The sequence below is a fragment of the Arachis hypogaea genome, chromosome 20 (genome assembly GCF_003086295.3).
Source record: "Arachis hypogaea cultivar Tifrunner chromosome 20, arahy.Tifrunner.gnm2.J5K5, whole genome shotgun sequence".
NCBI lineage: Eukaryota > Viridiplantae > Streptophyta > Magnoliopsida > Fabales > Fabaceae > Arachis > Arachis hypogaea.
Genome location: NC_092055.1, coordinates 126,147,044 through 126,170,527, shown reverse-complemented (window position 1 = coordinate 126,170,527; position 23,484 = coordinate 126,147,044). Strand labels below are relative to the sequence as shown.

Genomic DNA, 23,484 nt, shown 5'->3' with positions numbered 1-23,484 from the left:
GATTGGTTCACTGATTTAATTAGTTAAATATTAAATAAAATTATTAAAAATTTAATATATAATTTTAAATATTTAAATTTAATAATTTTTAAATCAAAAAATTTTAATATAAAAATAATTTTAGAGAAATAAGTACAGCAGATATAATCTTTTTAATGTATAATATAATTTTCTTCTATAATAAAACACGAAGCACTAACACAGAATACATGAAGATGCTCAATAAAAAGTTAAAAACACTAATAGGAATAATGTATTCATAGTAATTAACATAAGATCTCTCTATTGTTTAAATGCAAATGGTACCAATCAAAATAAAAAAACCTCTCTAAATTACATCTTCAACAATGACCTAATTCTACAATAAAACCAGAAGCACTAACACTAAATACATTAAGATGCTCAATAAAAAGCTAAAAACACTAACAGGGCATTCATAGTAATTAACACAAGGTCCCTTCATTATTTAAATGCAAATGGTACCAATCAAAATAATAAAAAAAAGTCCTCTAAACTACATTCTCAACAATTACTTAATTCTAGAAATTTTCACCATATACTAAAAGTGACTCTATGCCGCCACAGAAAACGCAATATATACAAAAATTAACAAAAGGAAGAATACATACAAGAACATATTCACAATAATATTGACAGAAAATAGTAATAACATTGGCAAAAAATTAACAAAATCAGTAGTTCAATATTATTAACTCATCAGTAATAACATTGATAGAAAATAGCAACTCAAAATAATAAAAAATTCAATTAGTATCAAATCTCTCAGAAAAAATTAAGACTTTCATATTGTTAAATATCTTAAACCTATCTTGTTTTACTTCAACTCCATTGTTACTGTTACTAATTTACTATTATATTAACAACCAACAATAAACATCACAAATCTATTTATTAATTTTATTTTATCAGCAATCAAATGAATAATATCACAAAATCAGATTACAAAATTATTTTAGTTTAACATATAATTTTAGAAATAAAATAAATAAATTCATAAAAAGGGGAAAAACTGGTAAGGAACAGAGTGAAGCAAGAAAAACTGTAGCAAAGAAGCGAGCAGAACGGCAACGTCACTCGAAGAAGCAAGCAGAACAGAAGAAACAAGCGCAGTGGAGAATGCTAAGGCAAGCAGAACGGCAACGTCACTCGAAGAAGCAAGCAGAATCAAAGAAGCAAGTGCGGTGGAGAATGGAGAGGCGAGTAGAGGCAACGACGGAACAACCCTTCGCGGCGGCAACGCCAACAGCTCCATGCATACCTTTGTGCGACGTCGAGGAGAAGAGAAGCGAGGAGAAACGAGCAGACCCAACCCATGGTCTGTCCCCGTAGGCAACGATAGCTGGTGGCCACTACTGGCGTCGATTATGGTAGGGATGGTTGTAAAGGTTCTGCTCGTTGGAGAAAAAGAAAATTAGGGTTGAGGGAGGGAGGCATGGTGACTGGTGGTGAGTAACTTCATTTAGGTTAGGGTTGGGTTAGGTTAGTAGGTGGGCTGGGTAGTAGGTTTTCTTCTTTTTTTTTTTTTCTGGCGTCAAAACAACGCTGTTTTGGACATTATTAAAATTCGAAGATTAAAAAAACTTGACCAGTTCGACCGTTCATCGATTAACTTCCAGTTCGACCAGTTTTTTACAGAATGGTTCTAGGAGTCAACCGAACTGCTCAGATGACCGATTTTCGGTTAATCTGGTCAAATCGACCGGTCTGGTCTGATTTTCAGAACATTGATAAAAAGAAAGGTATAACACCTGGCAGCACATTACAATAGAGAAAAAATTTTCCTAATAGAAGAGACAAGAGCAACTATTTCTAAAGAGATAGCTTAAAAAAAAACAGAAAAGACAGCTAGCTAAAAGTAAAGTTAATAAGCTAAGAAAGAAGGAAAAAGGTTGAAAAAACAGAAGAAAGAAAAAAGCAACGTCTCCTATTAGAGGTGGGTGTGAATTCTTTGAAATTCCTTAGCTAGCTTAGTTGCCAGGGATAGAATTTTTCCAGGTGCACGACATTAGTTCTCGAAGATGAAAACATTGCGGGCTAACCATGCCGTCTAGAGTAGATAGACCATAGCTGCAATGAGCCTCTTGCTATTAGATTGAAGCTTCACATTTTTCGCAGATTGTCATCACCACTCCCATGCATGAAGGTTCTCGTCTCTGGAGATAATGCTTGCCATAGCAGATCTGTTCCAGGCTTCCTCTATATAAGGGTAGAATACTGTTGCGTGAAAAGGCGTTTCTGGTACCAATTGACAGCTAGGGCATAGGACGTGCATATGGGTAAGCCTTGAATTAGGCTTTTTCATTACTGTTAAGCTTTCATGGTTCAGTTTTTCCAGATAAAAAATTTTGATTTTTGGATGAACATTTATTTTCCAAATGGATTTCCACGTTTTCTAGTCAACAAATTGGGGATGCATGCTATCAATTGGAAGGTGAAAAAACTGGTAAGCAGTAGTGTAACCTGATTTGACCGAGTATGCACCTGAGCTATTTTTGATTAATTTAATCATGTCTTCTTCTTCTTGGTTGATAGATGTTTGCAGAATTAGATGAGTTATTTCTGGGTCGAAATTATCAAGGACAAGTTGCTGGTTCCAGTTTCCAGTTTTGTTGATCAATTGGCGCACCCAGGTTAGTGAGTCATCCCTATTCTATGTTGTTGGAATTCTAAAAGGTGGTTTGTCTCCAAGCCAGGGTCTTCATAGATACGAGTTGAGCTTTGTTTGTTGACTATTTGGAATTTGGTGCCTTTTTCCAAGACTGTTCTTCCCTGTAATAAACTCTACCATGCCCATGAGGAACGGATTCCAGGTTTAGCATCCATAAAGGTTGAGAGCCTGAAATATTTTTTTTATAGATTTTGTACACTAAGGAATTAGGTTTTGCTAGAAGTCTCCATACCTAGTTTGCCAACATTGCCAAGTTAAAACTTTTAAGTCTTTGAATTCTAAACCTTTCTACTTCTTTTCTTTTCTCAATGTGTCCCAATTGATCCATTGCATTTTATGTTCATTTTATTTTTGTCCCCACCAAAATTGCATCATCATGCAGTGTAATTTTTCTAGCAATAAATCTGGGAGTCTAAAACAGCTTAACATATAGATTGGTATCGCTATCCTTACTGCTTTAATCAAAACTTCCCGGCCACTTGCTGAGAGAAAATATCTCTTCCAATGCAGTAGTTTTTTCGATACCTTGTCTTTGACATAAGCGAAAGTCTCCATTTTTTATCTTTGGATCTTTGATGGTAACCCCAGATACTTGTCCTGAGTTCTCACATTTGGGACTCCTAAAGATTCAAATAAAGTTTCCTTGATCTGCTACGGGATGTTCTTGCTAAAAAAAATTGCCGATTTTATTAAGTTGATGGCCTGTCCACTTAGCTGACCATATTGATGTAGAATATGCAATAAAGAACCATAATTCTCATGTTTAGCCATGTAAAACAGTAGGGAACCATCTGCAAAGAGAAGGTGGTTGATTGGTGTAAATCCCGTAAAATTAGCGAATAAATAATCAATAAATTAAATTTTAATAAAAGAATTAAAAATGTAAATTTTATAGTAAAATGTGATAGAGCTAATTAAAATAAGAATTCTGATACTTATATCAAATAATTTAGCCCAAGATTGGGTCGAACGGGCCGAACCGGTCGTACCGGGCCCAACCCACATTTCTCCTAACACAATGAGCTGAAGCTCATTTCTTTCCCAAAGCCAAGAAACACGTTCCTGGAGGGAGAGGGAAAGAACATAAGCTTCAAACCCTTGATTTCTATTCAAATCCACACAACTTCTCACTCCGAGCTCCGATCGCCGCACCGTTTGCGGCCACGTGTCCAGCGCGTCGAGCTCTACAAAGGCCGGTAACCAATTTTGGTAAAAAACCTTGATTTCCATCTCAGCCTCTCATTCTTTTGGATTTTCAACATTTTAGATTTTTGGTTATTAAAATTTAATGTCTTGATGTTTAGGTTCAAACTAGTTTGAGAAACTTATGGGTCTTTGTTCAATCAAGACATATATAAGGTGAGGACTCTCAAAACCTTGCAAATTCTTAGCTTATTGAGTTTGGATATTGAATTTGGGTATATATGTGTGATATATGTGAATTAGGTTTGTGTATATGTAAATTGAAGCTTGATTTGTGGACATTAGAGACTTGGTGGAGGTTGGGTGTTATTGCTTTGGTGATTTTGGACCTTTGAGACTGTGTTTGGTGCCTTGGTAGTATCTCGGGTTATGTCCAAGTTAGGAACATACAATTTGTATGCTCCAACTTGAGGGGGGATGTTAGTGTTAGGTTGTTATTTATCAATTAGTTTAATTCAAGTTATAGGTAGTTAGTTATAGTTCACAAATAAATAAAATTTTCTGCATTGTAGTGTTACCTAGACCAGCAAATACACCCAGCAACTACACCTATATATATATATATATATATATATATCTACAGTACAATAATGTAATTTGAATTCATTCCAATTATTTCATTACTCTTGGATTCAATAGCCCTAGCTAAATCTTTATTTTTATATCAAACCTCCTTAAACTTATATGAAAATATCTTTACATAAAATTTTTTAGTTAAAAATTATTAAATAATTTAATATATTTAATTAAATTGATTAGCATTAATATATGTTTATATCTCAATAATTATCATCATATAAAAACTAGGGATGATATTCATGATTTGAGTCAATTTTAGTTTATACTCAAAAAGCTAATTCTCTTTAAATAAAGCTTTTTTTAGGCCGATTTGAGATTAAAAATCTGCATGATATTTTATATTAGGTTAAGATTTTATTTTGAGTTAGTTCAACTTAATTTTAAAGTGTCATGACATATTATATTATATTTCCTATCTAACAACCAAGATTGTTCTTACTTCTACGAGGACATGAATCATTTGATCTTGCATTATGTAATTTTTTGCAAGTTAGTTTGTCTCACAAAGTAATCAGTGTTGCTATATTTATTTTTGAGGATCTGAGCCCCATTTAAGAGAGTGTGTCGTTGGTTAATAAGTTATTACATGCATAAAGCAGAATTTAAACTTTTGACACTTACTTTATCAGATGAATAAATTTGATAGGTGTATAGTTATCAACAAAACAGAACAAAGACAATTAGAGATGATGTTAGGTGTTATGATGAGAGTGTTAGTTAAGATAGGTAGTTATGTTATGAGTCAGCACAAGTCACACCTTTAGCACAAGTCACACCTTTAGCACAAGTCACACCTTTAGCACACTCTCCAGAAGCTTCCATCACTCTCTATAAGTAGACGCATGCTATTGTACTTAAATTGATTTTTCATTCATTCTGCTGAGTAATCAATAAAGTTCATTTTTCTCTGCTCTCTCCCTCAATCGTCAGTCTCCTTTCTTCTTCAATCCTCACCCTCTAAGATCTGGTACCTTCATGGTATCAGAGCTTACAGTGCCACAGCTTCTGCTAAATCACAAATTCAAAAGAGTTCAAGCAAACTCAAGCTGAGTCACGATGGCTCAAGGATTTGTAGCAACACTGATCTCAATGAAGCTGGATGAGAAAAATTTTCTGCAATGAAAAGACTAGGCATTCTCAACAATTGAAGGGATATGCTAACTCATGTTACAGAAAAAGAAATCCATCAACAGTACCTAGCAATCGAAGATGAGACCGATGTAACGTTGAATCTGCAGTATCAACAATGGAAAAGACAAGATGCTTTGCTCAAGTCATGGCTCTTGGTTTCGATGAGTAAATCGTTTACTACACGGATGGTTGGATGCAGTTAAAACACAAGCTCAGTACTCTTCAAATTAGAGTATCTGTAACTGAGTATGTCCTTTCAATTAAGAGCACAATTGATGCACTAGTCTCAGTAGGTGAAGCAATAACTGAAAGTGATCATGTAAATGCAATCTTGCATAGTTTAACCGAGGAGTATTCTTTGGTCTACACCTCTGTGCTAGCAAGATCTCAGTGCATAACAGTTGACGAATTGGAAGCACTACTGTTGGCTCATGAGAGCATGCTCACAAGGTTCAGGAAGCCAGAGGCATTTGTGCAAGCTAATATCGCTCAATTTGGCAGAGGAGGTTTTAAAGGTGGATTTCGAGGACGAGAAGGACGCATGTTTAGAGGAGGTAGAGGCTACTTCAATGGAGGTAGATCTCTGCAAGATCCCTCACTACAAGAACATACAAATGGTGGATTTAGTGGCCAGACTACAGGTGGCAAAGGACAGTCTAATAGAGGTGGCAGGATGAACAATATGAGAGGTTATCAGACTGAGAAACCACAGTGTTAAGTGTGCAATAAAATAGGTCACACGGCTAGATCTTGCTGGTATAGGTATAGTGAAGACTTCTATGAAGGTGACTATGAAAATGAAAATGGAGGATATGGTGGATACAGTAAAGCAAGCAATCAGTCCTATGACAATGAAGGGTACAACAGTGGAAACAATCAGGTCCCTTAGCAGGTGTCTCAGCCTTGTGCCAACTTCTGTAATGTCCTGACAATGCCTGCCATAGTTCAGGATCCGAATTGGTATCCTGACTCAGGAGCTACGCATCATATGACTCACACTGAGCAGAATCTGTTAGAGAAAGAGGAGTATTGTGGTGATGAGCAAGTTATAGTAGGCAATGGAACAGGTTTGCCAATTTCCTTTGTTAGTAATTTGTGTATTAAATCTGATTTGAGCTCTAGATTATTACACCTTAGAAAACTGCTATGTGTGCCTGAAATAACAAAGAATTTGATGAGTGTATATTAATGTTGCTGTGACAATCAAGTCTTTTTTGAATTTCATGATGATAGGTGCTACATAAAAATCAAAGACACTCAAGAGATTGTTCTTCAAGGTATTGTTCACAAAGGCCTTTATAAGTTCCTAACTGGTCAAAGAAAACCAGAAGCATACACTTCTGGATTAGGAAATAAGGGTGATGTCCTGATTTGGCATGCTAGATTAGGCCACCCAAACCATAGCATTGTATCACAAGTATTAAAGACTTGTCAAATTCCCTCTTCTGTAACCAAACTTAAATGCTCAGCTTGTTGTATTGGGAAATCCCACCACTTACCTTTTTCTTCCTCTCAAACTGTGTATAAGCATCCCTTGGAGCTTGTACATTATGATATTTGGGGGCCAGCACCCATTTCAGACAATAATGGACATTGGTACTTTGTAAACTTTATCGATGCATTCTCAAAGTATACATGGCTTTATCTCATTAAATCTAGAGCTCAATTAAAATAAGTATTTAATCACTTCCAACAAATAGCTGAATTGTAATTAAATACAAAGTTGAAAATGTTGCAAAGTGACAGTGCTGCTGAATATAAAAGTTTATCTAAGCTGTTGCAAGCAAAAGGAGTTGTATGCAGGTTTTCATGTCCTCATGTTCATCAGCAGAATGGAGCTGCTGAAAGGAAGCATTGCCATGTGGTTGAAATAGGTCTTACTTTACTTGCAGGGGCATCCATGCCTACTAGATTTTGGGGAGAAGCCTTTACTACTGCTGCCAAGCTCATAAACATGTTTCCAACACCAGTATTAGAGGGCATGTCTCCTATTGAAAAACTGTTTGGCAAAACGCCTTCTTATGACCAGCTTCGAGTCTTTGGATGTTTATGCTTCCCTCATCAAAGATCTTACAATAAGCACAAGCTGGATTTCAGGTCCTCACTTTGCACATTCATTGGGTATGGCACATCTCACAAGGGATACAAAAGTCTCACTCAGGATGGGAAAGTTATTATCACCCCTCATGTTGTATTCTTTGAAGACAAGTTTCCTTTTCAGCAAGCTACACAGCAGGTTCCTAGTAAATCTGTATCAGCTTCTGAAGATGCCTTACCTCCCTCTATTCCAACCATTCCACTCATCCCTAGGCCTTTGTCAAATATAGTTTACCAAGGTAGTCTCAGTCTCAGCAAGTTAGCTTCAGCCATCCAGTCTCAAGTCAGCAGGTCTCTCCCTCTCAAGACAGTTTAAACCACAACTCAGCCAATTCCTCACCTTCAACTCTTCCTCAACCATCAACCTCACCCCTCATACCTCAATTACCAATAGCAGCTTCCTCTATTCCTACTCCTATCCCTATCAATGACATTGAGATTGTCTTACCAATTTTAGAGGATTCTAAACCTGTACCTGCTGCTGTTAATTCTCACTCAATGATCACTAGAAGTTAGGCTAGAATTTTTAAGCCAAAAGTCTTTTCTACCAGTGTGGAGCCGAGAACTGTAAAGCAAGCTTTAAATTCTTCAGAATGGAGAGCTGCTATGAATCTGGAATATGTTGCACTAATCAGGAACAATACGTGGGAGTTAGTAAGCCTTCCACCCAACAGAGAGGCCATAGGCAGCAGGTGGGTATTCAGGTTGAAATAAATACAGATGGCTTTTTACAAAAGCACAAGACGAGGCTGGTAGCTCAGGGGTATGCTCAGAAACATGGCTCGGACTTCACAGAGACCTATAGCCCAGTAGTGAAGCCTACTTTCATTAGATTGTTGCTGTCCATTGCTGTATCCAAATCCTGGGTAATCAGACAGTTAGACGTTAATAATGTCTTCTTACATGGTAATTTAATGGAGGAAGTTTATATGAGGCAGCCTCTAGGGTATGAACAAGGAGATTCCTCCTTAGTATGCAAGCTTACAAAGGCTCTCTATGGGCTGAAGCAAACCCCAAGAGAGTGGTATCATAAGCTGGCAAATGGATTAAGGAAGATTGATTTTGCAGCTACCAAGTCTGATGTCTCAGTTTTTGTCAAAACTGTTGATGGACTCCAAACTTATGTGCTTGTGTATGTAGATGATATCATCATGACTGGTGAATCTTTTGTGCTTGTAACAGATGTGATAGCTAAGCTGAACAAAAAATTTTCTCTCAAAGATATGGGAGACCTACACTACTTCCTTGGAATTCAAGTAACCAGAAATTGTGATGGTGGTCTACTGCTCACTCAGCAGAAATATGTTGGGGAAGTATTAAAGAAAGCTGGTATGGTTGGCTATGCCTCCTGCCACACACCTCTGCCATCCACTATGAAGATCTCAGCTCTTGGTGGGTCTAGCTTCTATGATCCAAAGCTATACAGATCAGTCATTGGCAGCCTGTAGTATCTCACAATAACAAGGCCTGAAATCTGCTACAGTGTTAACAAGCTGTCTCAATTTGTTCAAGCCCCTTTGGACTGTCATTGGAGAATGGTTAAACATGTACTAAGATACTTGAGTGGCACAACTAGCTACGACTTACATATAAAACAGGATTTCTCTATGGGCGTAACTGCTTATAGTGACTCAGACTGGGCTGGGGATCCAGATGATGGAAGTCCACCAGTGGTCATTGTGTCTTTCTTGGCTCAAATTTGATCTCTTGGGCGTCAAATAAGCAGTCGGCAGTAGCTAGATCAAGTACTGAGCTGAATATCGAAGTATGGCAGATGCAGTAGCAGAGTTAATCTGGGTAAAAACCATGATGAGTGAATTGCTATATCCATCACCCGAAGCACCAATGTTGTATTATGACAATCTCAGCGCAGTTTTTCTTGCTGCCAATCCTATCCTCCACTCCAAGTCCAAGCACTTCGAGATTGATCTGCACTTTGTTAGGGATCATGTCAACAATAAAGAGATTCGGGTCAGCCATATTGCAGGGTCAGTGCAGCTACCTGACATTCTTACAAAGGCAATACCCTCAGAAAGCTTTCTCCATTTCCGTGACAAGCTCAATATTCATGATCAGCAACTTATTGTTGGAAGCCAGAATTGTTCATCCTCAACAGAGTAGAATGAAGTTTGCTGGAGATGATGATAGGTGTATAACTGTCAACAAAACAGAACAAAGACAATTAGAGATGATGATAGGTGTTATGATGAGAGTGTTAGTTAAGATAGGTAGTTATGTTATGAGTCAGCACAAGTCACACCTTTAGCACACTCTCCAGAAGTTTCCATCACTTTCTATAAGTAGACGCATGCTATTGTACTTAAATTGATTTTTTATTCATTCTGCTGAGTAATCAATAAAGTTCATTTTCCTCTGCTCTCTTCCTCAATCGTCAATCTCCTTTCTTCTTCAATCCCCACCTTCTAAGATCTGGTACTTTTAAAATTGACCACTCGACTAATCCAAATTAATTATCTTCTGCAATATTCTAAGCCTTACCTTCATTTTAGATTATGTTAATTTTTTTATTAATAAATATATTATAAAATTTTAGTGTGTAAGTTAGATTATATTGGATTAATTTATTATATAATTGTTATGTTATCTTTTTTTTTTTAATTTTTAAAAAGTAATATTCATGATAGCTGCAAATATCCATTTTTCCGCTGAAAGTTGGCTTCTAGTTGATAACTTGAATTCAAATATGACCTTTTATCTTTTTTGTCACTCTCCTATAATTAAAATGTTTTTGTACTTCTCAATTGAGAGATTAAAATAAAAATAAAAAATGAGATATAATAGTAGTTCTCATTAACTTCCAAATATAAAATGACATAATATATTTTATTATTTTGATAGAAATTTTTTTTACTTTTATTTATAATTATTTTCTTTTATCAATAATAATAAAACTCATGAAAAGTATAAGTAACGAATTAAACATATAGTAATGATAGTCACCAAAAAAAAACATATAGTAATGATAACAAGTTATAATTCAAATGACATAGTCTCTTCATATTTACCTAGAAGTTGCGAGTTCGAGTCTCACTCTTAATTTAAAAAAAAAAAAAAACATGTAGCAATACAACATTTTACACTTTTTATCTAATTTTAAATTTAAACGCGTTAAGTTCTCTCATTATCGTTTTTAGTTTCTACAATTCTTTTACACATTTGCAAAAACAATTTAGTTTTAAGAAACAAAATACTTTTACATAAAAAAAGATCTTAAATATCTTATTATGATCAATTTTGTAAATTAAGATTTATATATACTTGCTCCCTGAAAATCTTCTTCAAGCTCTTTTTTAATTAATAATATGATTTTGCTATATATGCTGATGTTTTTGTATTACAGTAATGATCTATTTTGACTAATCTTTGGTTATTATATTGTAAAATGATAGAATAAGGTAACTATTTTTTTGTTTTTTATTGTTCATCTAGTTTGATTAATTAAGAGAATAAAGTAGTATTTCTTAAAATTAGAATGATAACTGTTATGAACTTATGATATATTTTCCTTAAAACTTAAATTAATAAAAAAAACTTTTTTTATTTGTTTAAATCTTTGCATAAACTTTCTTTTGTTTTATGTTTTTTTTTTAAAGATAATAAAAATTGAACTCTAATTTTTTCGGTGATAAAAATTTATGATACTACTTTTAAAAAAAAAACTTAGATAATAAAAAAAGATACATTATATTTTTAACAATAATAAAAATTAATATCGACAATAAAAACCAATATCGATAATAAATAGAAAAAAAAATTCATATACATATAAAGACATTATTTATTTATTATCACTCTCCATGTATGTACATACGTGTCAATCAATATGTGTACCTACTTACACAAAGACACTAAATGAGATTTTAAAGTTAGAGAAGCGGAGACAGTTGAAGTTATTAAACACAGTATGATAAATTTGGTAGTAAGTTGCTGTTCAAACGACATGATTCTAGAACCCCACCTCCTTGATTAATTAATTAAGTTATTATCATTCCTACATTAATATTAATATTTTAATAATATCTTTAGCATATAAATATATAGATAGTGTAAGGAAGGGACATTCATTCATCACCTTCTTTTATATATCATCTCATCAAAGCACTTGTTGGTTTCAGCTTTAATTTCCTTCATTCCCAACAACATGGACTTTCCTCTTCTACTTCCCATCTTTGCTATACTTAATGTGAGAGCTTAATACTACTTCCTTTTTTTCTTCTTTTTATTTGTTTCACTTTTATTTGTGTAAGTGATGAAGGGAATCATTATTTGGAGTGAGTGCAAGTTCAAATATACTATTACGTATTATATATATATAGTTCAAGTTCATATGCTCATGCTCAGATCAATTTGTTACTTTTTTTAGAAAGCTTTAATTTCAAACTACAATTTTTAGTTGAATTCTTTCTATTACAAGAGTATTAAGGATAGTAAATTTTGTGATTTATATTTATTAATTAGTTATTATTAATATTTTTAATAATATAAAATTATATTTAATAATATGAGATTTTTTTTTTACTAGTTAAGTACGGACCAAATTTTAATAAAAATATTGGTCTCTAAATTTTCTCATAGTCTATATTATTTGTTTATTGTTTATGGTAGAATACTAGAATAGTTTATGATTATTTTAATAATGTAATAATTAATTATTTCAGTTAGTTGTGGGAGCAACCCATGGTGGTGCCTTATCTCCTGAACTTTACTGGAAGTCAGTGCTTCCCACAACACCCATGCCAAAAGCCATCACTAATATCTTGCACCCTGGTAACTCTTCATACTCTATCTTCAAACTATATATACACTATACTCCATTTTAAATTAATTATTTTTTATTTTTATTTTTATTTTATTACAAATTAAGTTTCATTTTTTAATTTCGAAAAATGATTAATTATTTTTTACATATTATATCCTACTCAATTATTAAACAGAAAAGTACAATTAGAAGAAGAAGAAGACTAATAGAAAGAGAAAATAATATTAGATATATTTTTGTCTTTCTCTTTTAATTATTTATATTTTCAATAAAATTTAATAATTATCTTAATACTTGTATACAACTGAAAAGAGACTGTTAGTTGAAAATACTAAGTATATAACTATATATAGTATATGTTATTCATTTATATATATTATTACTCAGATTCATATTATATATAATTTTTTTATTTCATGGTAAAATATTTTTCTAAAAAATAATGGAAATATTTTTTATTTCTAATAATAGTAATTAATATTGTCTAAATAATAAAACTTGTAAGGAATGTAAAGTTATGGATATACACTATTAACAAAAATCATTTTTAATAGAAATAATATATTGATTATTATATATATCTTATTTATTTTATATTTTTATAATTATTATGTATTTTTTGTTATTATTACATATTATAATGATAATTATATATTTTTTGTGACTATTAAAAAAGATCTTTACTAATAATTATTATTATTACTACATATTATAATAGTAATTATATATATAGTTGCACAGTAGATAAAAATATTTGGAATTTAGATCATTTAAATTTTATATTTTATTTTAAAGAGTAAAATTTTTACTATTTATTTCATAAATAAAATTAAGAGAAAAAAAATTTAAAATTTAAAGGATTTAAATTTAAACATTTGTTATTAAAGTTTGAAAATCGCATATTGATAATAAATCATTGGAATTTTTTTAATTTTTTTTTACTGTTTTTTATTTATAAATTTATACTCTGTCTTTTTTTTTTTGTCAAAAGAAAAAGTAAAGGACAGTATATAAAAATATGCACTGTACATCGTATATGAATTTTAATTACTAGTTATCAATTTTTAATTACTGCAAAGAAATAAGAGAAATGCTAGGAGGACAGTAATTTTTGTGATTTGTAGCCATCAAATAGTCATCAATGATGATTTTAATGGTGTGAGATTGGTGTGAAATTTCATCTAATGATTCACTTTTTTTTGCTGGTTACATGCTGCCCAAAATTTAACAAAGTTGCTGGTTCCTAGACTTTTCCAAGAAATAATTAAGAATGAGATTAATTGTTAAACTTCATTTGCAGACTGGAGGGAAGAGAAAGGCACATATGTGGGTGTAGGGAAAGGCGGTGTGAACGTGCAAGCAGGGAAAGGAAAGCCCGGGGGCACTGCAGTCAACGTTGGCCACGGAGGGGTCAACGTTAACACCGGAAAAGGGACCAATGTCAACGTTGGTGGCAAAGGTGGAGTTAGTGTCCATGCCCCAGGTACAAATACACATGAATTGTGTGTAAAGTCAAAGGAAGACACTTCCATAAGAACGTCTTTTTTTTTTTAGGATATTTTTTAATAATTAAAATTTAACACATATAATTAAGTAAATTATATTATTTTTGTCAAAATTAGGTTAGACAAATTAATTTAATCGAAAAAAAGTGAATCAAATTTTGAATCGGTCTAAATTAATATTATTTTTTTTATAAAAAATGATTTCAATATTCCTATTATAGAAAATGACTAAAATACTCTTATTATATATATTAGTTTTAAGAATTTTAAATTTTAGTCTTTTTTTTTTTCTGTCGACATAGGATTAGAATTTAAAGTTTTTAAAATATATATATATATATATATATATATATATATATATATATGAGTATTTTAGTTATTTTTTATAATAAGGATATTGTAGTTATTTTTTATAAAAAAATATTAACTTAGATCGATTTAAAATTTAATTTATTAATTTTTTGGCTAAACTGATTTGTTCGATCTAATTTTAATTAAAATAACACAATTTAATTGATTATATGTATTAAATTTTAATTTTTAAAAAATATTTTTAAAAGAAGACATTTATGACATATTTATCTAAGTGGCTCCCAAATTCAAAATAGGATAATTTTATTATAGTAATATAGAGAGTGAACTTGTGTAAAGACTCTGAGAGAGTTAAGATTGCTTATTTTATAACAAAAATAATATTAAAAAAAAAGAAAATATTACGTGCAAAAGTACATTTCTCACAAGATTAACTTAATTTTCTTAAATCTTTGTTATATGTAAATAATAGGTAAAAATTATATTCTTTTTATAGTATAAAAGATAATAAAAATATTATGGAAAAGTATAGGAAGATAATAAGAATGTGAATAATGGATATGTCAAATGTTCAATTCAATAGGTATGCACAGTTAATAATTATTAGATTTCAATTTAGTTATCTTAATATTAGGGTTTAGGAAGTAATTTAGGTAAAATATTTTTTTTACTTTATTGAGTCAATTCTAAAATCTATTATTCAAAAAAATTATTGTCTACCTAACAAAATCAAAATATTATTTATACATTAAAATCAACTACAAAAATTAATTATAAATATACATATTGTTTAACTTATTTTTAATATATATTTATATTTCAATATATATTTTATATTAATAATTAATTTTAATACATATTTAGTATTTTTAAATAATTAAAATTTTTAAATAATTTAATATATTTAATTAAATTATTAATTTTATATAAACTAACAATGCATACATAAATATATATTATTTAATTTATTTTTAATATATATTTTATACTAATAACTAATTTTCAAATAAAGAGAAGTACACGCAAACGTTCGATATTTTTATCTCCTCTTATTTTTTATAATCGTTTTTAATATAAAAAAGAAAACGTTTTACGCATAAGTAAATAAAGCATATATATAAGATCCGAATAATAAGTAATAAGCGTGTTACTTGTGAGTCAGGGAAGCATGGTGGTACAAATGTGAATGTAGGGGGAGGAAGAGGAGTATCAGTGAACACAGGCCATGGCCATAAGGGGAAGCCTGTGTATGTTGGAGTTGGACCAAATTCTCCATTTATTTACCGCTATGCTGCTTCTGAGACCCAGTTGCATGATGACCCCAACGTCGCACTCTTCTTCTTACAAAAGGATTTGCATCCCGGAACCAAATTCAACCTCCACTTTACCAAGACCACCGACGATGCCGCCGCCTTCTTGCCCCGCCAAGTGGCAGACTCGCTACCCTTTTCATCCAACAAAGTGGAAGATGTTTTCAGCAAGCTCTCCGTGGATCCTCAATCAGATGAAGCTAATGCCATCAAGAACACCATCAAGGAATGTGAGGAGCCAGGTAAAACATGTTTCCATTAAACGGCTATTTCAAATTTAAAATTATTTCAAAATTATGATTCTATAGTATATAGTAATTTGAATTTGAATTTTAATAAACTAAATTTGAATTTCAAAATCCACATGATATGTAGCTCTTTATTTAATGTATTTAAATACGTATCTTATATTAGTGTAGTTGATTTAGTAGTACACACTAAAAATTACTATCAAATCTATTATATATATATATATATATATATATATATATATATATATATATATATATATATATTATTTTTAATATATATTTTATGCGAATTGGCTTGGCATAATGAATCTTTAAAAAATTCAAATTCCAATTTATATATTCTAATGTTATTATATATTTATTTTATCATTATGTTACCAGGGATTAAAGGCGAAGAGAAGTATTGTGCAACTTCGTTAGAATCTATGGTAGATTTTAGCACTTCAAAACTTGGAAAAAATATTGATGTAGTGTCCACCGAAATAAGCAAAGAAACAAAGCTGCAGAGTTATAACGTTGCACCGGGTGTAAAGAAGATAAACCATGAAAACAAAGCTGTTGTGTGCCACAAACAAAATTACCCTTATGCTCTGTTTTATTGCCACAAAACAGAAACTACTATGGCTTTTAAGGTGCCTTTGGAGGGTGCTGATGGAAGCAGAGTTAAAGCCGCCGCCGTCTGCCACACCGATACCTCTGGATGGAACCCCAAGCATTTGGCTTTTCAAGTGCTGAAAGTTAAGCCTGGAACACCAGTGTGCCACTTCCTTCCTGAGGATCATGTTGTCTGGGTTTCCAAGTAAATGTGCCATTTAATTTGTGTAAGCTTATGAATAATAACTAGTATCATATTACCGGTGTAACATTTGCTATAGAACTTGATTTGAATGCTTTTTTTTTTTTTTGTGGAATTCGTATAGTAGTTATCTGCATAAAAATGTTTTTACGTAAAAATGATAGTTAAGATGATATTAACACGTTGTAATTTTAATAGTTATTGGCTATCATTTTTACACATAAAAATATTTTTATGTAAATAGCTACCATTACATATATATAATCTTGCTAGTGTTTTGTGTGGTTTTCTTGCACATTACCTAGCTTATTATTATGTAGAATTTAGATATGATATATGATATATCATCGTATGTATTTTATGAATATTTATACTTCATATTAGATGATATATTAATTATTGTGGCTTCATCATTATTGTTCTCCTACAGATATGCATGGAAAACTGTTATTAAAAAATCTCGTGTAAATTTGGCTGTGTATTCTCCTGAAAAAAAAATACACACACACGCACGCTCACAACTCACAAGTATTAAAAGTGATTTATTTCTTGATTCAAAATTCCATTATAAATCAAATAATATTCAATCCAATCCAATTTACTTTAAATAGTTTTAATTCTGATAGGTTTTTTCATTCAGTTGGCTTTAAATACTCCTTTGTTTTTGCAATAATAGATCAATAGTAGGAGTTAGGATATAACTTCACCTAATATCTTAAACTCTCTACTACCAATTGTTCAACCCTGCTTTTCCTAATGTAATATAATTATGGTTGAATTGCTCTTAGTTAACTATAATTGCATCTTGATAACTCAAGTGCAACGACCCTCCTAATTAGATTAATCAGGTTAATGCTTAACTCTAATTTAAATCTAAATTATTAGTGATAAATAACTAGAATTTATAAGACCACATAATAAGCATGCACATCCTCGACAGCCTATACTTTAACTTATGGCAATTATTTGTTTAACTTATTATTCTAATAGATTTATTTGCATTCATCAATTAGAAACATGAATTAATTCTTAGGCTACGTTCATGGCTCCTAAAAAGAAATCATTAACAAATAAAATAATTGCATAATTTATTAAATTTAATAAATAAAAGAAAAACTAAAGTTTAATAGAATAATTCAAAAGGATCAATCTATCCTAACAACCTAAAACAAACTTAGCAAGGAAGAGAGAAATAAGAACACAATAGAATTTATGATGAGAGTAAAAGTTGAAAATGTAAAACACCCCAATCCTCTATTTATAGGAAACAAAAATCATATGCTTTCCCTCTAAGTTATTTTTATCATATCTTTCAACTCAAATATTCTTTCATTTTTTTTAGATCTTATTTTCTAAATCTTTTCTAGTTTTAATTTTACATCCCTACAAAACTTGATAAAAATGAATCTATCTTCAATCATCATAAGAAACAATTAATCAAAATCTTTTATCTTTCTCTTGAAATTAAATTATACATATGAAACTATTCAAAATAAATGAAAATAGATATCATTTTAAATCTTAAATTTTAAATCATTTATTCTCTTTTTTTTACGAATTATTTATACTTTAGAATAAGCTATTATATTATTAAATAATATTATGCATTAATTAAAATATATTTTATAATAAATAATGCAATTATCTATCTATTATTCTTCAAGATAGATAAAATATGTAAGTGATGGATCTTCATTTTAACTATCACTTGAAGATTACATTAATCAATACAATAAAAGTATGTGAATTTACCAATTCAAGAGATTAAAAGTGTTTCTGCCATTAGAAGTAACCCTTACGCATTGTGTTATCTAGTAATGCCATAACCCTAAATTCTACTTGTCGACACTTCCCTATAGCGTCACCATTGCCAACATTATTTTAATATGCCACATTATTTTTAAAATTAAGAAGGTGTGTGCTATATATGTGCTATGATACTTGAGCTTTATTATTTCAGCCCGCTAGAACTACAGAGAAAGCGACACGTGAACACTGGACGAGTACAATTCGGGTTCTGTGAGCTTCAATTTAGCTGAAGATATTACTGTGGGTTAGGTGTTAAGCATGGTTTTTGTAATAATTTTATTTTTGGTATTGTAATACAATTATTATTACTTGTAGGGAGTAAACTTTGGACCATTAGTTAGTTGGGCTGGACCATCACATGTATTGGTCTTTAATTTTTTTTTTGAATATATATCTAAACAAAACTTTAAAAAAATTTTCGAATATTTTTTTTAAAAAATTTTATTAAATTGAGATATCTGAAACTTTACAAAAATAAGACATATAAATTTCTACCTTAATAAGATTTATTATTTTTATTTGGACAAATAAATTCTCAAAAATATGACGAAAAGACTTATAGATCTTTTATAAAGTTCAGAGACTTCGATGCAATAATTTTTTTTGTGTGCGCGAAAAATTGTCAAAGCATACATAGCATATAACATAGTTTGGGTAAAGTCAGTTAAAAATATTGTTAAGAGTTATTTAAAAAAACTATTATGATTAATTAGTAGTTATAGATATTTTGAGCAAGATTCAAGGCTCTTGTGTGTGTATATATATATATATATCAGGTCCTTGTACTGGTGTAATATAATGCTTTTATTAGAATCATATGAAAAATATTATTCAAGAAACAAGAATTCTCTCCCTACGTTTTCTGTTCTTTTATTTGTTGTCGTTAATCACTTTCAGTTCTTAATTTCTTCTTCTCAAGAAATCACAACATGGTATCAAGAGTCTAATCTAGATCCATACATGTTTTAAACTTAAATCCATGTAAAGTGATCATGGACGAATTTTTGTCAAAGTCTTTTACTATTTTTTTCACTGAACATGGCATTTATTATCGTTTATCATGTCTTTATACTCATTAACAAGGTAGTGTTGAGAGAAAATATAGATACATCACTGAAACAGGATTATCCTTCTTGTTACGACATCTATGTCTCTTAAATTCTAGGATTTTGCTTTTGTTATAGCTGTATACCTTGTAAATAGATTGTCTACATTAATTTTATATTTCAAAAGTCCATATGAAATGTTATTTAATAAGAAACATGATTATGAATTTTTTTTGAGAATTTTTGGATGTGCTTGTTATCCTTTACTTAGACCTTACAACAAAAGAAAATTTGACTATAAATGTCTCTCAAAAGATGAAAAGATATATTTAGCAAGAAATGTAACTTTTGATGAATCTATTTTTTCTTATAACTCTCTATTTACAACATCTTCTTCTCCTAGTACCTCTCTTCAGTCTTAGATGAAATCTAATACTTCAGTCTTACCTTTACCTTCAATATCTAAAATTCCAAAAATTTCTAGCAATTCTCATACTATTCACATCCCTTATCCTGAACCAGAATCTCTTAGAAAAACTATTCCTCTTCACCACAATGATATTGTCCCTAATCCTAAGCTCCACTCTGATCCAATTACTAGCCAATCCACCAACACACCTTTATCCCCTAACCTTGACTCTTCTACGTCCAAAAATCTTAGAAAAAATCATAGAAAGCAAATCAACTCATCCAAATTTAGAAACTATTGACCAACACAACTCTAAACTACCAAACCAATCTAACTTGATCCTAATTTCTGGTATAGAAATTAGGTTTTCTCACCAACATCCTCTCCTCCTCATACCTCTATCAATATACATCCTATGACCACACGTACTAAAATAGGAACACTCAAGTCTAGAACTTTTTTAGCCACATCATCCACTCCAAACACTGACCTGCTGTATCATACACCAAAAAATGTCCAACAAGCCTTGAGTTGTCTTTATTAGAAGAAAACAATGAACAATAAGTTTTCAACACTTCAAAGATGCTAAACGTAAACTCTAGTTAATTCTTCTCCTCATGCAACCATAGTTGGTTGTAAATGGGTCTTTGCTATCAAGAAAAAATCCAATGAAAAAATTCTTAGTTACAAGGCTCGCCTTGTGGCGAAGGAATTTCACCAAATTAAAGTAGACTATGAAGAGATCTACAGTCCTGTGGTGTGTCCAACCACAATTAGAATCATAATCACTGTTGCTCTCATCCAAGGATAGGACATGAGACAATTTGATTTTAACAACGCTTTCTTGAATGGAAAACTTCATACATAGTTATCAGCACCGAACCGGCAATCGACCCGGCCAGGTCACTGGGTCACTGGGTCACTAGTTTAATCGGTAGGTCACAGGTTCAACCGGTTGATCTGATCATAATTAAATAATTATATAAAATTTTATTTTTTATATCAAATTAACTTATTTTCTAATACATTAATTAATTAGTATCTATTACATTATTCAAATATATGTTAAAAAATATTAATATTAATAGATGTCATATAATTATCAATAACAAAAATATATCATGATTAATAAAAAAATTTTACTTATCTTTTTTAATTTATAGATATTTAACAAAGTTTAATTTTTATTTTAATAATTATATATAATTAAAAAATAATTAATTTAAAAAAATTAAATATAAAATAAAAAATAAATTAAATTAATATGAACACTATTCATTAGAATAAAAAGATAAAAAATATCTTAAGTTACTAATTAGGATATGTCTAAAGAAAATTCTAAGGTGCTGAGGGAAAGATTCTTCAACACCTGCAGATTGCACGTGTCATGGATGGGTGTATTCTGCATGGCTCAGTAGAAGCAGGAAGGAGCAGGTACAGGTCCCCAATGACAGATGATGAAGGTGACACTTGATATTAATTAGTTGATCTAATTAAAGTGATCAAAATTTTAATTGAGTATTTGCGTAGTGAGCCACACGCAGGGTTTTAAATGGAGTGGTGTGGACCTAAATTTTTTGCTTGATAGGTTTTGGATCGTAACCTTTATTATTCTGAATGGAGTGTGGTAGTTAGATGTTGATTTTGAGGTTTGAGTTGGATTTGAAGAAAGTTGGCTGGACTAGTGGTGGTAGGCCCAAAAGTGTACTTGGGCTATGTTAAGAAAGTAGTTATGGAATACAAAAAAATAAATAAATAAAAGAAAAGTTGTGATGGAAGTTGCATGAAAGAGTATAGAGATAAAGAACGTTGCATGAAGGAAAGAATGAAGTAGTATTTGGCCGTCACACTGGGAAAAAAAAAGAAGTATGTGGCTGTCTTGAATATTATTAATTTCATGTGTTATAATATTATTAATTTAAAACACTATTTAGAGTTATACTTATAACATATTCAATTTGTTAGATATTTTGTATAGTTTTCATGTATTATTATTCCTTTAATAAAATGTTTTTTGTTCAAAATGTAATTTATTTTAACTAATCCATAATTTTATTTCTATGTTCATGTTTTCGTTGGTTTTTTAAGATATTGTTGAGATTTGCTATGTCATTGTAGGTTATTTAAAATTTGATGTTGGGACTGGTTATATATTTTCAATTTTGTTAATTTACAAAACCGCAAATCCAATCCAATCCAAACCGCTCAAAATTGGATTGGATTGGATTGAAATTTTTTTAAAAAAAATATCCAATCCAAACCGCACCACAAGTAAAATAAGTGTTCGGATCGGATGAGTTTTCGACTCAAAATTGGTTCAAACCGCACCGCCAAAACCGCTAGTTGCTGGTGGTGAAATGACAAGGTTATCATGTTAGTTCTTGTCTCCGATTTGTGTACCCTCGTTCTGTCAACCCTGTCGTAGTGTTTACGTTCCCTCAAGCCTTCCTTGTTACAAAAAAACCTATACCTAACCAAATTTCCCTCACAGTCTTTTCCGGAGTCACCCTTTCGCACCCCGAATCCATGCAGTTTTCGAAACCCCCGATAGAACTCATATGCATTATCAACGCTGACCTATACCTTCTTCAGGAAGTCATCCACACTCATTCCAACGAGGTCTTCCAACTCCAAACATTCATCCTCGTACGCATCACTTTCACTCCCTCCACAATCAGCATCCTCCTCGCTCAGAGTCACCTCCATTGAAATACTCTACCTAATTAATTATTATATACCTCAAGGAATTTCCCACACAATGAAAATTGAACACAACACACAGGCTTACGACAAAAACAAAACATCACTAAGCAATCAATCACCTCTTCCAAATATAACCTTAGTACAAAACAAAATAACTTTCACTATAAACATTGATGACAAAATTGATTTCTGAAACATCAAAAAAAGTTTTGACAAGGTTCAAAATTTGAGCATTTGTGACAACAATTTTGACTCCTGAAACAAAACAAAAAACAACATAACAACATCCAGAGTTTGAGCACCCAATTATTCTAATTTCACATGCAATCAACTTACTAAGTTTCTAAAACCTAGAAATTATAAAGCCATCCAGTGACATGGTTAAAGCACTTCATCAAACATGTTGAGTGTAGTAAAATTAAAACAAAATAAGAGAATTCAAAGCTTAACATCAATGTGATACAGAAGAGAACATAACTACAGTATACTTTAATTCAATCTATTGAAAAAAAACCAACCTACTACTAAATCAAAAACTTACTTATTGTAATAGAAATCAGAAGTTGCAGAGTTTGAACCAGAGTATTCCTCTTGTTTGGGTGTATTGTGTGGTGGCGGGCATTGGGAAACTCACCTAGGTGACAAAAGAGAGTAGTTTGACGGCCAGGTGGAGCGCTCAGTTAGGTCCCAGCATTGGCAGGCGAGAGGCGTCGCTTCCGGACGACCAGGAATGCGAACTCGAACTGTGAAAAGCGACTGAACGTGAACGGCGAACGCCGGGTGAACGTCAGTAGCGAAGAACAGGCACAAAGACGACCTTTGAATGAAGACGCGAATGTGAACGGCAAAAAGATGCCGGCTAAA

The 23,484-nt window shown here is 31.4% G+C and overlaps 1 protein-coding gene across 1 annotated transcript; it reads left to right on the top strand.

Moving 5' to 3' along the window:
- The first annotated feature begins 11,646 nt into the window (after positions 1 to 11,646).
- On the top strand, positions 11,647 to 17,066 carry LOC112783131 (BURP domain protein RD22). The gene is made up of 5 exons (XM_025825913.3): positions 11,647 to 11,903; positions 12,379 to 12,487; positions 13,780 to 13,962; positions 15,459 to 15,848; positions 16,239 to 17,066. Exons 1-5 carry the CDS (start codon positions 11,862 to 11,864, stop codon positions 16,658 to 16,660), a joined length of 1,146 nt encoding a protein of 381 aa, XP_025681698.1. The 5' UTR covers positions 11,647 to 11,861; the 3' UTR covers positions 16,661 to 17,066.
- Positions 17,067 to 23,484: the final 6,418 nt, after the last annotated feature.

Bases quoted from the DNA above. Each gene is read 5' to 3' on its own strand.
- LOC112783131 (XM_025825913.3), top strand. From the start codon at position 11,862: ATGGACTTTCCTCTTCTACTTCCCATCTTTGCTATACTTAAT. The intron at 12,488-13,779 runs GTAACTCTTCAT...CTTCATTTGCAG, and splicing joins CACTAATATCTTGCACCCTG to ACTGGAGGGAAGAGAAAGGC. The intron at 13,963-15,458 runs GTACAAATACAC...CTTGTGAGTCAG, and splicing joins AGTTAGTGTCCATGCCCCAG to GGAAGCATGGTGGTACAAAT.